Here is a 15,634-nt window from a genome sequence, read left to right as displayed (position 1 = left end):
CCTGTAACCCTAACCCTGGAGATGGGCATGTAATGCATTGGCCAACCAGTCTAGACAAGTTGATGGTCTCAGGTTCAGTGAGAGATCCTGTCAACAAATAAGGTGGAGGGCCAGCAAGACGATGGCTCAGTACATAAGGGAGCTTGCCACCAAGGCTGATGACCTAGCTCCAGAACCCAGATGGTAGAGGAAAACAAACTCCCACAAACTGTCCTCTGGCCTCTACATGGGCACCAGCACACACAGATACATACATACACATGCACACAAGTGTAGAAATAATAGGAAGAAATCCAGGAAGACACTGAACACTCAGCTTCTGGTCTGGACACACATGCACATACCCATACAACAAGTTCACACAACACACAACCTGTGATCCTACTAGTAAGGAAACTAAGATGGAGGGGGGGGATTACTGTGAGTTCAACACCACCCTAGCCCTTTCAATAAGTTTCAGGCTAGTGTGGGCAAATTAGAGTGAGAACTGTCTTAAGAAAACATCCCTGAGTTAGTTAGTTTTCTGTGCTGATGAAATGCCATGACCAAATAACTTAGAAAAGAAGGCTCCTTCCTGGGCTTATAGTTCCAGAGGGTCAGAGTCCAAGATGGCAAAATGAAGGCATGGTGGCTAGAGCAGGAAGTCTGCCCCACGGGGGTGGTTTGAAAGAAAATAGTCCCCAAAGGGAGTGGTATTATTAGGAGGTGTGGCTTTGTTAGAGTAGGTGTGGCCTTGTTGGAGGAAGTGTGTCACTGTGGAGGTGGGCTTTGAGGTCTCATACATGCTCAAGCCATTCACAGTGTCTAAGACCACTTCCTTTTGTCTGCAGGATCAAGGTGTAGCAGCTCCTTTTCCAGCATCATGTCTGCCTGTGCACTGCCATGCTCCCCGCCATGATGATAATGGACAAAACCTCTGTAAGCTGCCACCTCAATTAAATGTTTTTCTTTATAAGAGTTGCCGAGGTCATGGTGTCTCCTTACAGTAATAGAAATCCTAACTAAGATACCCAGTGACATCCTCCAACAAGGCTATACTTCCTAAACTTCCCAAACAGTGTCATCAGTCAGGGATCAAATGTTCAAATGCCCAGGGGAAACTGGAACATATTCAAACCATCACAGTCTTTCAGGTTTCTTACTAAATAGTTAATTCATTTGCCGAAGTCTACACCTATTTCACTGAGTTGTAATGTTTCATACATGCACTCAGTGTGCAGAATGCCAAACACTGCTGTAAAAAGAGGAAAGACTTTGGGGCTTTTTGTTGTTGGTTTTGGTTTTGGTCTGTTTTTGAGACAGGGTCTTACTTTATAGTGAGACTGGCTTAGAACTCGCTGTGTAGATCAAGCTAGCCAGTAATTTTCAGCAGTCTTCCAGCTTCAGCTTCACAAATACTAGGATTAAAATATGTACTGCACACCCAGCAAGAAAAGCTGACAGGTAAAGTGACCCAAGCAGTTACATTGAATATATAAACAAAAGACATTTGCCAGGTCCAGTCTTCCAGCACATCTGAAATTGCATGTGTAGAATACTTGAATATAATGTCCGGGACATGATAAACACAAAAATCATCCCTCCTCCTCCAGTGGTCCACTCTAGATGGTGTCTGTATCTTGAATACAGTTTGTCCCGGTAGCTTCACTTCTCTTAATGCAGTTAATTGATGCTTACAAGACCTGTAGTTTCTTCTTACCAATGTATAATTCTTTCAACACTTGAGTTTCACTATATTGCCAGTTTAAGTGGGGCACTAGTCTGGAACCTATTTGGGGCCAAAATTCCTTGCTATCAACCTTGACAACTCTAATTTTTTTTTTAATTGGAAATAGATTGTTTTTAGCCAGGCAATGATGTTGCATGCCTTTTGTCTCATCACTCAGGGGAAAGAGGCAGGTGGATCTTTGAGTTCCAGGGCAGCCCGGTCTACAGAGTGAGTTCCAGGACAGCCAGACCTATATCAGGAGACCCTGTCTCAAAAAAGAAAAAACTTCAGATTCTCCCTACTTCCCCACCAACCAAAATCCATACTCTTTCTCTTCCATTAGAAAACAGGCATCTAAAAATAATAGAAGATAAAGTAAAAACAAACCAGAATAGTATAAGACAAACAAAACAGAAAGTCAAAGACAAAAGAAATACAGGTACTAAGATTTACACATTCATGCACATACATATAAAACATATATAAAAACAAAATTGGGAGCCATAATGTACAAAGCAAGGAATCTGTAAGGGAAAAAAAAAATTGCAGACAAAGCATTATGAAACAACAACAACAAAAAAAAAATACCATTGAACTTGATTGGTGTTGGCCATCTACTGCTGGGCCTGCCCTTAAGTATGCTTTATCTATCCAGTGAGAATCCAATGGAGAAAACTTAGTTTTTTCCTTTGCATCATGAATTGTAATAGCTTCTGAGTTAAAGATGGGTTATGTGTCTACTTCCCCTCTCAGTGCTGGGACCCCATCTGAGTTAGACCTGTACTGCTCATATGCATGAAGCCATGATCTCTGTCCATTCCTGTTGTGCCTAGAAGGCCTGTGTCCTAGGTGTGCTCCACCCCTCTGGCTCTTGCCATCTTCCCATCTCTGAGCTCTGAGCCATGAGGAGAGGGGTTTGATGAAGACATCCTATCTGGAATTAAATGTTCCACGATCTCCCACTCCCTGCACAGTGTCCAGGTGTGGGTTTCTGTGTTTGTTCCCATCTACTGCAGGAGGGAGCTTCTCTGATGATGGCTGAGCAAGACACTGGCCTATGAGTGTAGCAGAATGTCATAGTAGTCATTTACTGCTACCTTCCTTTAGCAGACAGTAGTTGGCTTTCCCCTAGATCCACAGCTATCTAGTCTCGAGTTCTTGGCCAACCCAGCAAGTGTCAGTCATGGGTTCCATATCACAGAGTAGGGCCTGACTCTACTCAGACAGTGACACCTGGGGTGTTTCCCTGACCTCACATGGAAGGGGAGAACCAACTTCTCTGACCTCCATAAGCCTGCCATGGCAAGTGCATGCCCCCCCCCCATATTGACATAAACATGGTTATTTTTTAAGAGAAAAGATCATCTCTGCCTATACGCTACTCACCACCATTTATGAAGCATGATATACACAGAAGTCCTGGGTTTGATCCTCAGAACTGCACAAACTGGACTGGATATGGAGACCAGCTAGCTAGTCAGAAGGCTAGCTTGAGGCTAGCTTGGACCACATGAGATCCTGCTTAACATTTTTTTTTTAATAATTAGGTGGAAATGTAATTAAGGCGCTTACTTGCTGAGAGGTAGTCGGAGCCTTGGGTGAAGTTCAACCTAGGGCTGTCAGGGAATAACACACCTGTCCAGAAATCATTCAGCCTGGGGATTGTTGTCCCAAAACAGAGCAGTCAGAAAGAACTCAAGAGGAAATGAATATGTGTAGTGGGTTTCTTTGTTTTATGAGCATCACACGCAGGGATTGCCCCAAAAAATTGTTTCTAAATTTCCCAGCCGGTCTGGAAATTCTGCCTTGCATGGGCAGACCGGAAGCTGCACGCCTCTTGGCGCTGGGCCACCAGAGGGCGCCAGGCAAGTGGCGACCAGAGCAGCAGGATGGCAGCAGCACGGTTGTTGCTGCGCCTGGCTGGGCGGCTGGAGTCGGTGAACTTCAAGCAGAGTGTGTGTGGCCTCCTGGGCGCAGGGCAGGGACCTGGGCCATGGTACACACACTGCCGCTTTGAGCGCGGACAGCTCATCCTCTCCAGCAGTTCATTCCCCGGCGCCTCGGAGAGGCTTCCAATCCAGGTCTGTGTGACAGGGAATCCGCACGGAAAGTGAGGGCAGCTTGAGGATGGGAAAAGAGGAGGGTGGCGACAGGTGGCAACATACCAGCTCCCACGGCGGGCACCCCTAATTTCTGAAAGTTCTACCCTGCTTCAAAGCCTTAGCCCAGTCAACTCCCTCTTGTCAGAGACCCCCTTTCTGCCCCTTTGCGGCTCTGGGTCAGCAGCCTGTGGGCTCCAGGACCGAGCTGCCCACAAACAGAGGTGTGGATGTTATTGTGGCCGTCGTTCTTCAGTCCAGTGACCAGACTGTCTTGTTGACCCGAAGGCCATGCACTCTCCGCATTTCCCCCAATGTCTGGGTCCCTCCAGGTGAGCAGCTAGGAACAGACGATGAAAGACAGTGCCCTTTCCCTTCGCGTTGCTATTGGGTAGTCTGGTACGGTGGATGGCCCAAGGTGTATATCCACAGCTACAAACTTCCTCTGCCCCCTGGAGGATGGGATCCCTGGTGAATGCAACCACCATTGACTATTGGGTCCACTCTTCTTGCAGGCGGCCACATGGAACCCGATGAGGAGGTACCAGTCTGCCCACCCAACCAGGAGACCTGAGTGGGGTTGCCTTGGGTGTGGGCTGAGGGGCAAAGGAATGGACGTGGTGGGGTTAAGCTTTGGACACACTTGCCTGCTCCCTTTGACTCCCAGATACTGAAGTGCGGGCTTCGAGAACTGCGGGAAGAGTGTGGACTACAGCTGCCCCAGAACCAGTTCTCTTGTGTCCTTCTGGGGTTGTGGGAGGTGAGGCAGACCTCAATGAACCCTCAAGCCTTCTGAACAACCCTTATCTGCCTTGGCCACCGGTGAAAGGAAATGTGAATGGGCTGCAGTCCCCAAACCATGGCCCTCACCTATGTCCCTTTTACCTGTTACCTACCACCTAGTCCTTGGGCTCTGGGCCAGCATTTTGTCTCCCTAAAGCTCTATTTACAAAGTCTCAAAAGTTGGAAGTTTGTCAACATGCTATGGTGATCTGATGTTTTGCTTTCTTTTGTTTTAGTCTGCCTACCCTCCTAGGCTGAGCTGGGGTTTCCCCAAATATCATCACCTCGTTCTCTTGGTACTTGTCATCTCCCAGGAATCACAGCAGCAGCTGCAGGTGGGCTTGGCAGTGGAGGGCACGGCATACCACCCAGTTCTGTGACTAAGAGGACAAGGGGGGATGACCGAGCCTCAGGCTGTCCCTGCCCTGCTCTCCTTGCCTCCTGTGGCCTCTTCCCTCAGTGGTGAATCAAAATGTCTAACCCAGGCCAGGATCCAAATAAACCCAAAAGAGGTGGACGCCTTTATGTGGCTGGGGCCTGAGGTAGCAGCAGCTGTGGCTGCCGGGGAGGATGACACAGACACACTCAGACTTCACTTCCAGGGCCTGCCACCCTCTCTCAGGTATGAACTTTAGCTACTGGCATATAAAACACACGCGCATATGCATGCATGGGGGTGTTGCAGTTTGGGACTGCAGGCTGTGGAAGAGATTTGGGGAGCAAGTTGGCCTATGGACAATTAAAAGACCACCTGAGATCAAAGACTCCAAAATGTTAAGTGTTCCTGCTCCAACTAGCTAGCATTGAAACCTTGGTTTGACTACCCTCCCATAGGAGAAAGTCACTTAACCCTCCTTGAGTATGTCTCCTTTCTGGTAAGAGAAGGTAACACTCACTTGCCTCATGCAATAGTTGGGAGGATTAAATGGCCCAATATACTAAAGTTCACTGTAAGCCACAGGGCACACCTAGAGAGAAACTGTTCCAATTCAGTGCAACCGAACTGAAGGATGACGGAGGGACCCAACCCTTTGCCCTGCCCATGTCCACTCTCCTGCGGACAACCCCAACCACAGCAGAGGACAAAGAAAGGCTCAGCCCTGGAACCAGGTTTGCCCTCAGGCTCTGGCTGCAACATCTGGGCCGCTGAAGGTAAGGAATGCCTTGAGGGTACCACAGCATTGGTTTGCGATGGTCTAGTATTCCTATGGATGCCATATGCTTATTGTGAATGCCCCCACTCTCTCCAGGTAAAAGTGACGTTTACATGGACCCCGGACCAACAAAGGAAGGATGGGGTCTGTGAGATGGTGCATGTAAAGGCCAAAATCTGAGACCTGAGTTCAAGAGCTGCAATCTCCTCCAAGGTGGTAGGAGAGGTCCTACTCCATAAAGGCCCTCTAATGTGCACATGCAAAGCCAAGGCAGTAGTGAAAACCTTCATGTTTTCTAAAAGTGAAAAGATGGAACATGGACCCTCTTTCCCACAAACCAGGGGTCTGGAAAGGGAGAGACAAAAATCTCTACTCCTCCATGATGGTCACAGAACATTCACAACCTTTATTGTAGGTGAGAACTCTGCTACAACTCTGAGAATAAAAAGTAAAATCACAACATAGGGCCTTGGCCCTAAAGGGGCCTGAGTATTGGGAAGGAGAACACAGGGCCCACACGTCCCACAAAAGGTGCAGAATCTAGGCCTGACCACAGGTCACTAGAAGCATAGGCCCTTGGTTGTTTAGCATAAGAAACATAGTGAACTTAAATATATAAATAGAGAGACCCAGACTGTAGGCAGGCCAAGCCCAGCTCCAGAGCCCCTGGGGATCACAGCTAAGGCCTTGCCTCCTCCTTGAGTCATACCAGGAGTAATAGGCAGGGGAGGTCATCTTTGGATAACTTGGGGTTTTCTTATTTATGTACAAAAAAAGAAATCTGCAACCCAAAATAGTTTGTCCATCTCTGAAGCTTCACGTCTCAGATCTGCCACTGGACTGTGTGGCCAAAGAGAGCACAATAATGGGCATAAAAAGGACATGTTTGGGTTCAGGAAGGGAAAACATCTTGGGGGCCAGGAAAGTGCCTTTCCTCCCTCTTCCCTCAGCTCCTACCCCTCTGTCTGCCTCCCACTGCCTAGGTCACCATACCCAAAGGAATGTGCCACCATCGAAGAACACTTCCAAAGCACAGACCCCAACACCCTTTAAAACAGGTTAAATGTTAACCCTTTGAGTATTGGCCTTATTAGGCATAGATAAGGCCAAAAGCAGGGATCCATGAAGGCCTGGTCTGGCCTCTGGCTAAAGAACCCCGAGGGATCAGGGTAGCCAGGGGCTGGGAACCCACAGCACATCTGCTGAGTGCTGGGGACCAGTAAAGGTTACATAATCCAAGTAACTCAATCCAAGGAAATGACATCTGACCTCCGGCCACTCAGAGAGGGACCTGAAGGCAGGGGTCCTCCATGCCCCTCCCTCAAGGAACTCCCAGGAGCCACAATGCTGCTGACACGGCCAGGAGGGGGCGCTGGAGTGGAGCTGCGGTGAGAGCTTCCCAATGTGGGAGCCAGTGGGCCCAGGAAGTGGGAAGGGGTTCCGCGGTACTGGAAGAAGTGGCCAAGGGTGTCCTGTTCATCTAGCGAAGTGATGCCAGAAGGACCATAGTGCTGGAGGGATGAAGGGCACAGCTTTATCTCCACTCAACCTCCCAACACTCATCCTGTGGGCTACCAACCCTAGTGGACCTCAAGGCATCCGAGACAGGAAAAGCAGGGTCCCAACTCTGGCTCACTTCCCCAGACCCTTCCCTGTGCCTTGCCTTGAGATAGCCCCTCCAGATACCCAGTCCCCGGCCTTGTGGGTATCTGAAATGTGTGCACCGTGCACTAGGAAGGCCCTAAGTACATGTGGGTGTGAGTAGGCAGAAAGAACTACACGAAAGGAGCTCAGAAGGCAAAGGTGTGAACATGAAGTGCCAGTGCACAGGGAGAGAGGAGCTGCTCCACCCTCCTCACAGAGAGCATTTGGAAATCCCTATGGAGACTGGGCAGGGAAAGACAGCTCTTTCGAGAGCTCTGATCTTCCTGGGAGTGAACACTTACCTGACTCTCAGTCTGAAGGAAAGAAAACAAATCTAAACCTGGTAGGAAAAGAAAAATCAAAATCAACCCCCATATCTAACCCCTTCACAAGAAAAAAAATCCCCCTATCCCTGGGGCTCGTATGGCAGGGCAGGGCTCCCCCACTTTAGGATCAGTGTCATACCTTGGATGTCAGCCCCCAGTGGGAAGGCAGGCGGGTACTCCTGTAGTGGGAGACTAGACAGGAAATCACTGCCCAGTGTGCCCATTGCGGGGCTCCGCAGCACGGAAGACGGCTGGTGACCAGATGTCAGGACTCTGAATGGAGAGAAGGAACTGGAGAAATTAGCCAAGCACAGATGCCCTAGGTCCCACTCCATCCACCCTTCCCTGTCCCAAGGCCCGCCTGTGATAGGAAAGCAGTTCTGCTGGCCTGTCCCTTGCTACAGATGCAGCCTTTTCTCATACCCTTTGCCTCCAGGAAGGGCTGGGATGGTGGCCAAAGTGACAGGGCAGTGCTTCTTGGTTGGGGGCAGATCTTCCTCATCTGATGAGCTTTCGATTGTCAAGTCAATAACTTCAACCCTCTTCTTATTTTCCGATGGACTTCCCTCTTGGACTGGGCTATACTGCAGGCCTATGGGTGGTTAAGACTGTGTCTCAGAAAAAGGGCCATCCATGATTTAGCTCAATCGGGGAACAGGGGGTCACTCACCATCCAGCCCATACCCTGGCGGGGGGCAAACCTCAGATGCCTCCTTCTTAGGTTTCATCGGACACCAGGATCCATCTTCCATGAACTGGATCTCATCACAATCCGAACAGGAATTAAGAATCTCCATGAATAAACTAGGGGAAGAGGACATGGGAATTCATGAGGCTGGGAGCTGGCTAGAACAGTGTTCTAAGGCTCACTTCCTGTGCCTCAGTCTCCTCATCTGCATTGTCCACCCTACTGAGTTGTTGCTGGGACTGTAGCTCAGTAATGGAGCACTTACTTAACATGCAGGCCCCGAGTTTGAACCCTACTACTGTGGGGGGAAGTATGTAAAAGAGCTTCACTTTATTTTTTTTTTTTTTTTGACAGTGTAGCGCTGTGGGAAGTTCAGGTAGTTGTTACTGGCAATATACTGGAACAATTCAATATACTGCCTTGCCACTTACAAATGTGACCTTTAGCTCTAGTTCCTTTCCCTATCTCTGATGATGGCACATATGCGGTGGGGCTATTAAGAGGACGCAATGAGAAAATGCATGCAAATGCTAGCGTAAGTCTTGATGTCACACACAGATAGGTGACTAAAGGAGACGCAGAGGATGAGCTGCAATTCATGAGGAGTAAGCCACAAAGTGGAGGAGGCATCTAAGTGACTGTTGTAGCAGAGAGGGAAGCAGCACAGCCCTACCCATCGATAATAAGAGATTCATAAGGAGCCTTCTTATCGCACACGGGACATGTCCACGTTGGCTTCTTTTCATTCATCTGTAGGTAAAGGGCGGCGTCGAAGCTCTGCAGGTGGGCACAGGTAAGGGCGCGGCATGGGACAGTCAGGCGCATCTTTCCTAGCTGACAAGAAGAGGGTTCATTATAGAAAACCTCGCTCTAGTATCCTTCAGTACCCTCTTCAGACTTTAACCCAACCCTCCTCCCACTTCCGTTCACCCCAGGTACCCACCGGGCACATGAGTGACACCCGGAGGCTCGTAGTAGCCACCTCACTGTCAGGGTCAGCGGTCAATTTCTCCTTGACTGAAACAAGAGTGAGGCCAAAGCCATGGAGTCAGTGAGGCTGGGAGCAGGCGGCCCCAGCTGAGAGGCAGCTGAATGGACCGTTTGGGGGCCCGTGGCATGGCACAGGAGTGTATCTGTATAAGGCTGGGTGTGGAGAAGTGAGTTCTCCATCCCTGAAGATGCTTAAACACTGCAGGGTGACGAGTGGGCTACTTGGAAAGAAGGCATCATGTGAGGGTCAGATTGAATGAACTTTAGGATTCTGCACTACAGAGAGCTCATATCTAGTAGGGGTGGAATTAGGGTCTTGGAGATACAGAACTGTTGCATGACTGGGAATGCAAAGCCATTCCCATTGCTTGAGGACCTAATTTCTCAACCACAGAGACTGAGGAGAAGCACACGGTTCGGGAGACACCATGTGAGAGAGCCTGTGATAGAGCCTGGAGGGCAGCAGGAACCCCTGAGCCCAAGGTGGAAGGAGGAAAAGGCTGATACTTACTCAATGCCCGGGAATGGTCTGGATTCCGGATACCCTTCGCTCTGAGTTTTTGTAGAAGGGTCCCTGCGGTTAACTGCCTCACCAGGTACACAGACAAGGAGTAATTCTACTTGGGGAATGGGAAGGGAGAATTAGCTTCTGCTTCCCACTTCCCCCTCCCCCACATACTTCGTCTCACAATGACCAGAGACTGGCCTTAAACAGACCCAAAAGAACAAGATGAACCCCAACCCCAAACCAGATGGCTCCCTCCTCTGCAAGCTCTGCTGGCCTTCCAGCTAGGCTCACCCGTCCAAACTCAGATGACCAATTAACCACAATGGTGTTGGGAACCGTGGCTGAGAGCCTAGCCAAGGATGTGATGTTGATTGGACGGCTGGGCCTCTTGGGCTCCGCTCCATTCTTGGTTGGGGGGAGGTAACCCTGAGGAAGGGAGGAACTAGTTAGAGGAGACAGAGCACTGGGAAGGGGTTCAACTCTAACAACAGGAATCCTGTCTCAGATTACTCTCTGGAGGGAGGCCAGCAAACTCATGAGCAAAGGAGTAAGGATCCACTCAGAGACACAAAACAAGGGCCCTACACAGGGCCCCGTGAGAAGTTCACTTCTGGACAGGGGCGGGGGGCTTATTTATTAACCAAGGAACTAGAAACCCAGTCGAGTGAGTCCCAGGGAACAACAGGGACACTTCTCATCTTCCGCTTTCATCTGACACCATAACCTCTTAGAAGTCTTTTGCAAACCTTTATATTAAACTAGTATCCCTCTTCTGGATTTGACAAAAATTACTCAGTCCTATTTTATTTTACTCATTTTTTATAACTCTGAGAATTCCACACCATGTGTTTTGATCCTATTCAGGCTCATCCTCAGTTCTTCCCAGGACCACCCACTTTTCTACTCACCCAACTTTGAGCCCCCCCCACCATTAACAGGTCAGGTAGTTTGTGTTGACCATATACTCTTGGATGTATGGCCTTCCACAGAAGCATGGTCTCTCTAGATTATAGTAATAAACTGAGCAACTACTACATGGCAGGCACTGTGCTCAACATAGAAGGGGTTTTTACTTAATATTTATTTGTTGCCAAAAGGGAAGAATCTTTACCTACCGGCAGGGGGCAGAGTTTCCCATTAACCTTGACAAAAAGGTTAGGGGGAAAATAGTCCTCCTGGGGGCAGCTGGTCTCACAGAGACAGAACCTGGTGAGAAAGGAGAGGATGAATGGGTAGGTGGCAGTTTTATGAGGAGACTCTAGCACTGAAGCAGTCTGAAATAATTTGCAGCACCCAACAACCCAAGTGCACTGGGCAGAACAAGAAGAGGGTATGTCACACCCCTACGCAGCACCCACCCTTGTAAGAAGCAACTCACCTTAGCTGCACTTGTATGGTATAATCGCACTTGGCTCCTGGCAGAACCTCCCTACAATAGAAAGAGAAATGTCAGTTCAGAGGGTGGGGCTAGGCAGAGAGAAAGATGTCCAGGGTGCAGACAGAAAACAGGCAAAAGAATGAGAGACAACGTAGAACAGAGAAGAAAGTCGGAGGGAGATCCAGGGGAGTGTGTGGCAGGGATGAGAGATGTACCTGGATGTGAGAATCTGCTGCACCTGCTGGGGAGTGAGGGCAAAGGTAAAGTGCGCTTCTTCAAACCGCTGGCTGGAGGTGGACGCTGAGGACACAAATGCACAGTCATTCCCAAGCCTGGACCTGAGAAGCTACCTGCTCCCATCCCAGACTGCTGATCCTATAAGACTAAAATCTAGGAGGAAAACAAAATCCAGCCTGAGCCACAGTCCAGAAAGGGATCCTGAGGGACCACAGCCAGCCATACCGAGGGTGGTGGGCCGGATGAGCTCCCCGTAGACTTCGTAGAAGGGCAAGGCTTTCATGGTGACGTCAGGGTGCACAGGCTGGGGCAGAGGAGGGTGCATGTCCACCTCACGCTTAGGGCTCAGCAGGGTGCCAGGGGTTAGAAGGGAGGGAGGAATGGGAGCCAGAGGGCCAGGGGAGCCTACAGGAGAGGTGCCAGGGGGCAAGGAGAGCAGGGGAAGATCAGAGGGCCCCAGGGTCTTGCGGGGAAAGCGCCGACGGTAAAGTTCTTTGATCTTCATCTGGACACTGGGGGCACAGCTGGACTTGAGGAGGTGCAGGGCCTTGGCCAGGAGCTCGTGTTTCCGTCCACTCTTGTTCCGGCCAGCGAAGCCGAGGAGCACCTGGAGCTCAGACACTCGGAAACTCATCACCATGTGCTGGGGGAAATGCAGGAATAATGCCACATCATCTCACCAAAGCCTGTCCCTGGGATGACAGAAGCTGAGCTCCTGGGGAGCAGTGCCCCTTCCCCCACTCCCAGTGTTGAAAGATACATACTCTGAAACTAGTACACTACCTCCCAGTAGCTGGCTTGACTAGCTGAACCCATGGGGACCACTCAGCCCCATCCCTAACCCTGATCCAAGCATTCCCTTAAGCTGATTATAGTCTCTCCAGGGCTCAGACTCTCAGGGTGTTCCTAGCCTCCTGGGAAAAGGATAGGCCACTAGGAGAAAGAGAAGGAGTTGGGGCAGGCAGCCCCATGAAGAAGAAAGAGGCCAGGTGGCTGGAGGATTGAATCCCACAGCCTATCCCTCCCAATCACCTCAATCCACCTCTATTCTCCCCATATCTCTGAATTGAAGCTTTTATGGTCAAGAATTTTAGGTCAGAGTTCAATACTCCATCACTATCATCATCCTACCCATACTCCTTTAGTCCTACCCAAGCTCCTTTTACTAGAAGGCAGCTACCAAAACTTATAGGGGACAAGAGTGAATCCACATGTCTAGGTAATTGACCTGATTTACTCCATCAGGAACTAATATCTTGCTTCTCTCCCTCATACATGGTATATATACCCACAGGGGTGGAAACCTGGGCAGAGTTCTCAACAGAGACCTCAGGAGAATGAGACTGATGCCCATGGACCACAGCACAGAAGTAAGCTCTTTTTTGTTTGTTTGCTTTTGAGACAGACTTTCTCCTCCGTGTACCCCTGGCCGGCCTGGAACTCACTCGGTATACCAGGCTGGTCTCGAACTCACAGAGACCCGTCTGCGTCTGCCTCCCCAATGTATGTGCCAGCGCTGTCCCGCTCAAAAGTAAGCTCTTATAGGGTGTCGACCCAGTAGCTAGAACTCAAGCTGTCTAGGACAAGGATGGAGCAAAGCCAGATGATGGGGGTGATGAAGGTCTAAGGTTCTGAGGGATGTCCTCAGAAGTGGGGGCGGGACAAGATCTCTCTCCGTTAGGACTGCCTTCTGTGAATGTCTATAAGACCTAGTCAGAGGCAGGTCATTAGCTCTCCAAGTTCTTTTCCTCTTGGACTCCTTTTCAGGAATGTGATGAAAACCTTGTCCCTCTACCTTTCCATTCTTACCTCCTCCTACTTGTTTTTATTTCTCCACTGGCTTTACAACTTATTTTCTATTCTATGGCTCACACTCCTCCACCTCTCCAAAGACAGCCTCATTAAGACAGTTCCTGCCCCTTAGCCATCAGGATGCTCCTGCCCCACCCCTTCAGGTACACTCCCATACAGCCCCGCCCCCTACGTCTCGGCTGCCAACTGGTACTTCCCAAGGCTCAGATGCCAACAGCAGCCCCAAAGCCTCCATCCTAAGCTGCACGTCCCCGGGAGCCTGCCAACATTTGGCCCTCGGATCCCATCCCTACATCTCCCCCCTGACTGCCGCACCTCTTGGCCTGACGGACGCGCCCCTACGCCTCCGGAGCGGCTTTCTCTCGCCTGACACAACCCTGCAACCACCTACTACTAAAAGCGGCTACGGCCCACGTCCCCGCCCCCCTGTGTCTCGGCCCCCAGCGGCGACAATTTTCCCCCTCCGCCCCACCCCTGCATCTGCCCTGCGGCCCCGCCCCCGGGGCGCTGCCGCAGCCCCTTCTTCCCGCGGCCGCTGCCCGCGCATCCCTGCAGCCCGTCCCTGACACGTCGCCCGCGCCCACCCCAGCCCGCGGCGCCCAGCCCGGTCGCCTCCCCGGCTCGGCGCGCAGCCGAGCGAGTCCTGACGGGGCTGGGGGAGGGGGCAGGTACCTTTAACTCGCCCAGCTCCGCCATCTTGAGACATCGCAGGCGCCCCAGCCCGAGCCGGAGCTCAGGCCCAGGGACCGGCGCAAACTCTCCGCCCCAGCGCCGGCCGCAAAGGCCGGCTGCTCCGCCCCGTCCGGCCCCCTACACCTCCCCTTCCCGGCCCCGCCCGCCGGGCTCCGGACCGCCGCCGGCCTCGCCCCTTCTCCCGCAGCCCCGCCGCCCGGGCAAGTCTCCGGCCGGTCGGCCGGCCGGCGGGCGGGCGGGCGACGCGGTGGCCCCGCGGGGAGTGTGCGGCACGGGGATCGCGAGGCCCCGCGGGTAACGACGAGGAGGCGGGCCCGAAGGGATGGGCTTTGGGGAGCCGAGGATACTTGAAAAGATGGAGGGAAAAGTATCCGGAACTGCCAGAGCTCCAAGACATGGGGGAGGGGCGTCGAAGTTGGAGCCTGCGTCCCCTGGAGCTGCAGGTTTAGCCGGAGCAACCCCAGAGTTCTGCCAACTCTGGGAATGAGGCGTCTGGTCCCTTTTAGGGTAGTTGGGGACTTGTGAACAGCTGCAGGCGGCTGTTGCCGATCCTTCACCTCCTCCCCCGAACACACAGCAACTCCAAGCGTAGCCCCTGCTAGCGCCACACGACTCAAGGCTTGAACAGCCACAAAGTTGGGTGCGGAAAGCCAGACTTACCTGCGGAGTTGCGGGAGTGCGCCCCAGTGCGGAGAGGGCTCGCTCGCTCGCTCCCGCAGGCAGTGCCCCGGAGTTCGGTCCGGCAGCTGGACCCTGCAGCCGCTGCTCCGCCCGGGCCAGGGCTCCGCCCGGCAGAGCGTTGCAGCTGAGGCCGCCCCCTCCAGGATAAACCCGCCAGGACCTCGGAGAGGGGAGAGGAGGCGGGGCCCAGGAGCCGGGCGGGAGACGTTAACTCTTGGGAGCGCTTAGGAGAGAAGAGGTGCTTGGCATTCAAAGCCTCAGTAAACCTGTGGTCCCTTGCAGGAGTGAAAGGACTGGGTTGGGCAGGGAGGCAGGACTGTTGGCACCAGGAAACTGGTTGTTTAAAGAGATTGTAAGGAAGCCGCGCGGTGGTGGTGCACGCCTTTAATCCCAGCACTCGGGAGGCAGAGACAGGCGGATCTCTGTGAATTAGAGACCAGCCTGGTCTACAAGAGCTAGTTCCAGTACAGGCTCCAAAGCCACAGAAAAACCAAAATAAATAAGTAAATAAGAAGAGGTTGTAGGATGAGATCTCCATCTGCCTAGGGGAAAGCCTGGACTACAAATGGAAAATAAACAATCCAAACCCTACAGATGGCCCTCTATCACCCGACCTTCAAATATGCTTGCAGTGACTAAGTATGCCACAATTTGGGTATCATATATGAACACACAGGGGAGAAACACGTACAAAGAGACACTTTTGTTCCTCATTGAAATGCCTACTCCCTCCAAATCTGTCCTTACTCAACCATGCTGGCCACTCACTCGAAGACTTCATTTCTATATTTATGAAGATAGTTTATGAAGGTAGCTACTTTAGGGCAGTGTGCTTTATATGCTAGTTAATATAAGAAAAACAAAACTCCTCATTTATAGTTGTTTTGGGGCCGAAGGGATAATGTCATTTGTCCAGTAAATATTTGACAATGG

At 51.3% G+C, this 15,634-nt stretch overlaps 2 protein-coding genes across 4 annotated transcripts; one reads left to right on the top strand and one right to left on the bottom strand.

Annotated features, from left to right (window-relative positions):
- Window positions 1-3,529: 3,529 nt before the first annotated feature.
- Nudt17 (nudix hydrolase 17) lies at window positions 3,530-6,206 on the top strand. The gene is made up of 8 exons (XM_051198681.1): window positions 3,530-3,789; window positions 3,956-4,139; window positions 4,323-4,348; window positions 4,475-4,567; window positions 4,827-4,925; window positions 5,076-5,212; window positions 5,584-5,742; window positions 5,841-6,206. The coding sequence occupies exons 1-7, from the start codon at window positions 3,598-3,600 to the stop codon at window positions 5,738-5,740; spliced, it is 888 nt and encodes a 295-aa protein (XP_051054638.1). The 5' UTR covers window positions 3,530-3,597; the 3' UTR covers window positions 5,741-5,742; window positions 5,841-6,206.
- On the bottom strand, window positions 6,125-14,790 carry Pias3 (protein inhibitor of activated STAT 3). Of its 3 annotated transcripts, none has more exons than XM_051198679.1 (14): window positions 14,681-14,790; window positions 11,741-12,158; window positions 11,494-11,578; window positions 11,279-11,329; window positions 11,016-11,106; window positions 10,192-10,326; window positions 9,904-10,009; window positions 9,346-9,419; window positions 9,076-9,236; window positions 8,385-8,518; window positions 8,138-8,306; window positions 7,854-7,987; window positions 7,691-7,728; window positions 6,125-7,255 (listed from the first exon to the last, which is right to left on the bottom strand). In XM_051198679.1, exons 2-14 carry the CDS (start codon window positions 12,153-12,155, stop codon window positions 6,989-6,991), a joined length of 1,860 nt encoding a protein of 619 aa, XP_051054636.1. In that variant the 5' UTR covers window positions 12,156-12,158; window positions 14,681-14,790; the 3' UTR covers window positions 6,125-6,988. The 3 variants fall into 3 exon arrangements, with proteins under 3 accessions (XP_051054636.1, XP_051054635.1, XP_051054637.1); XM_051198678.1 differs by lacking the exon at window positions 14,681-14,790 and adding an exon at window positions 14,000-14,166; XM_051198680.1 differs by lacking the exons at window positions 7,854-7,987; window positions 14,681-14,790 and adding an exon at window positions 14,000-14,169 and having other exon boundaries at window positions 7,107-7,255.
- Between the last annotated feature and the right edge of the window lie 844 nt (window positions 14,791-15,634).

Source organism: Phodopus roborovskii, unplaced genomic scaffold, assembly GCF_943737965.1.
Source record: "Phodopus roborovskii unplaced genomic scaffold, PHOROB, whole genome shotgun sequence".
NCBI classification, from domain to species: Eukaryota; Metazoa; Chordata; class Mammalia; order Rodentia; family Cricetidae; genus Phodopus; species Phodopus roborovskii.
The sequence above is the reverse complement of the archived record's forward strand: the minus strand, read 5'-3'. Positions and strand labels throughout refer to the sequence as shown.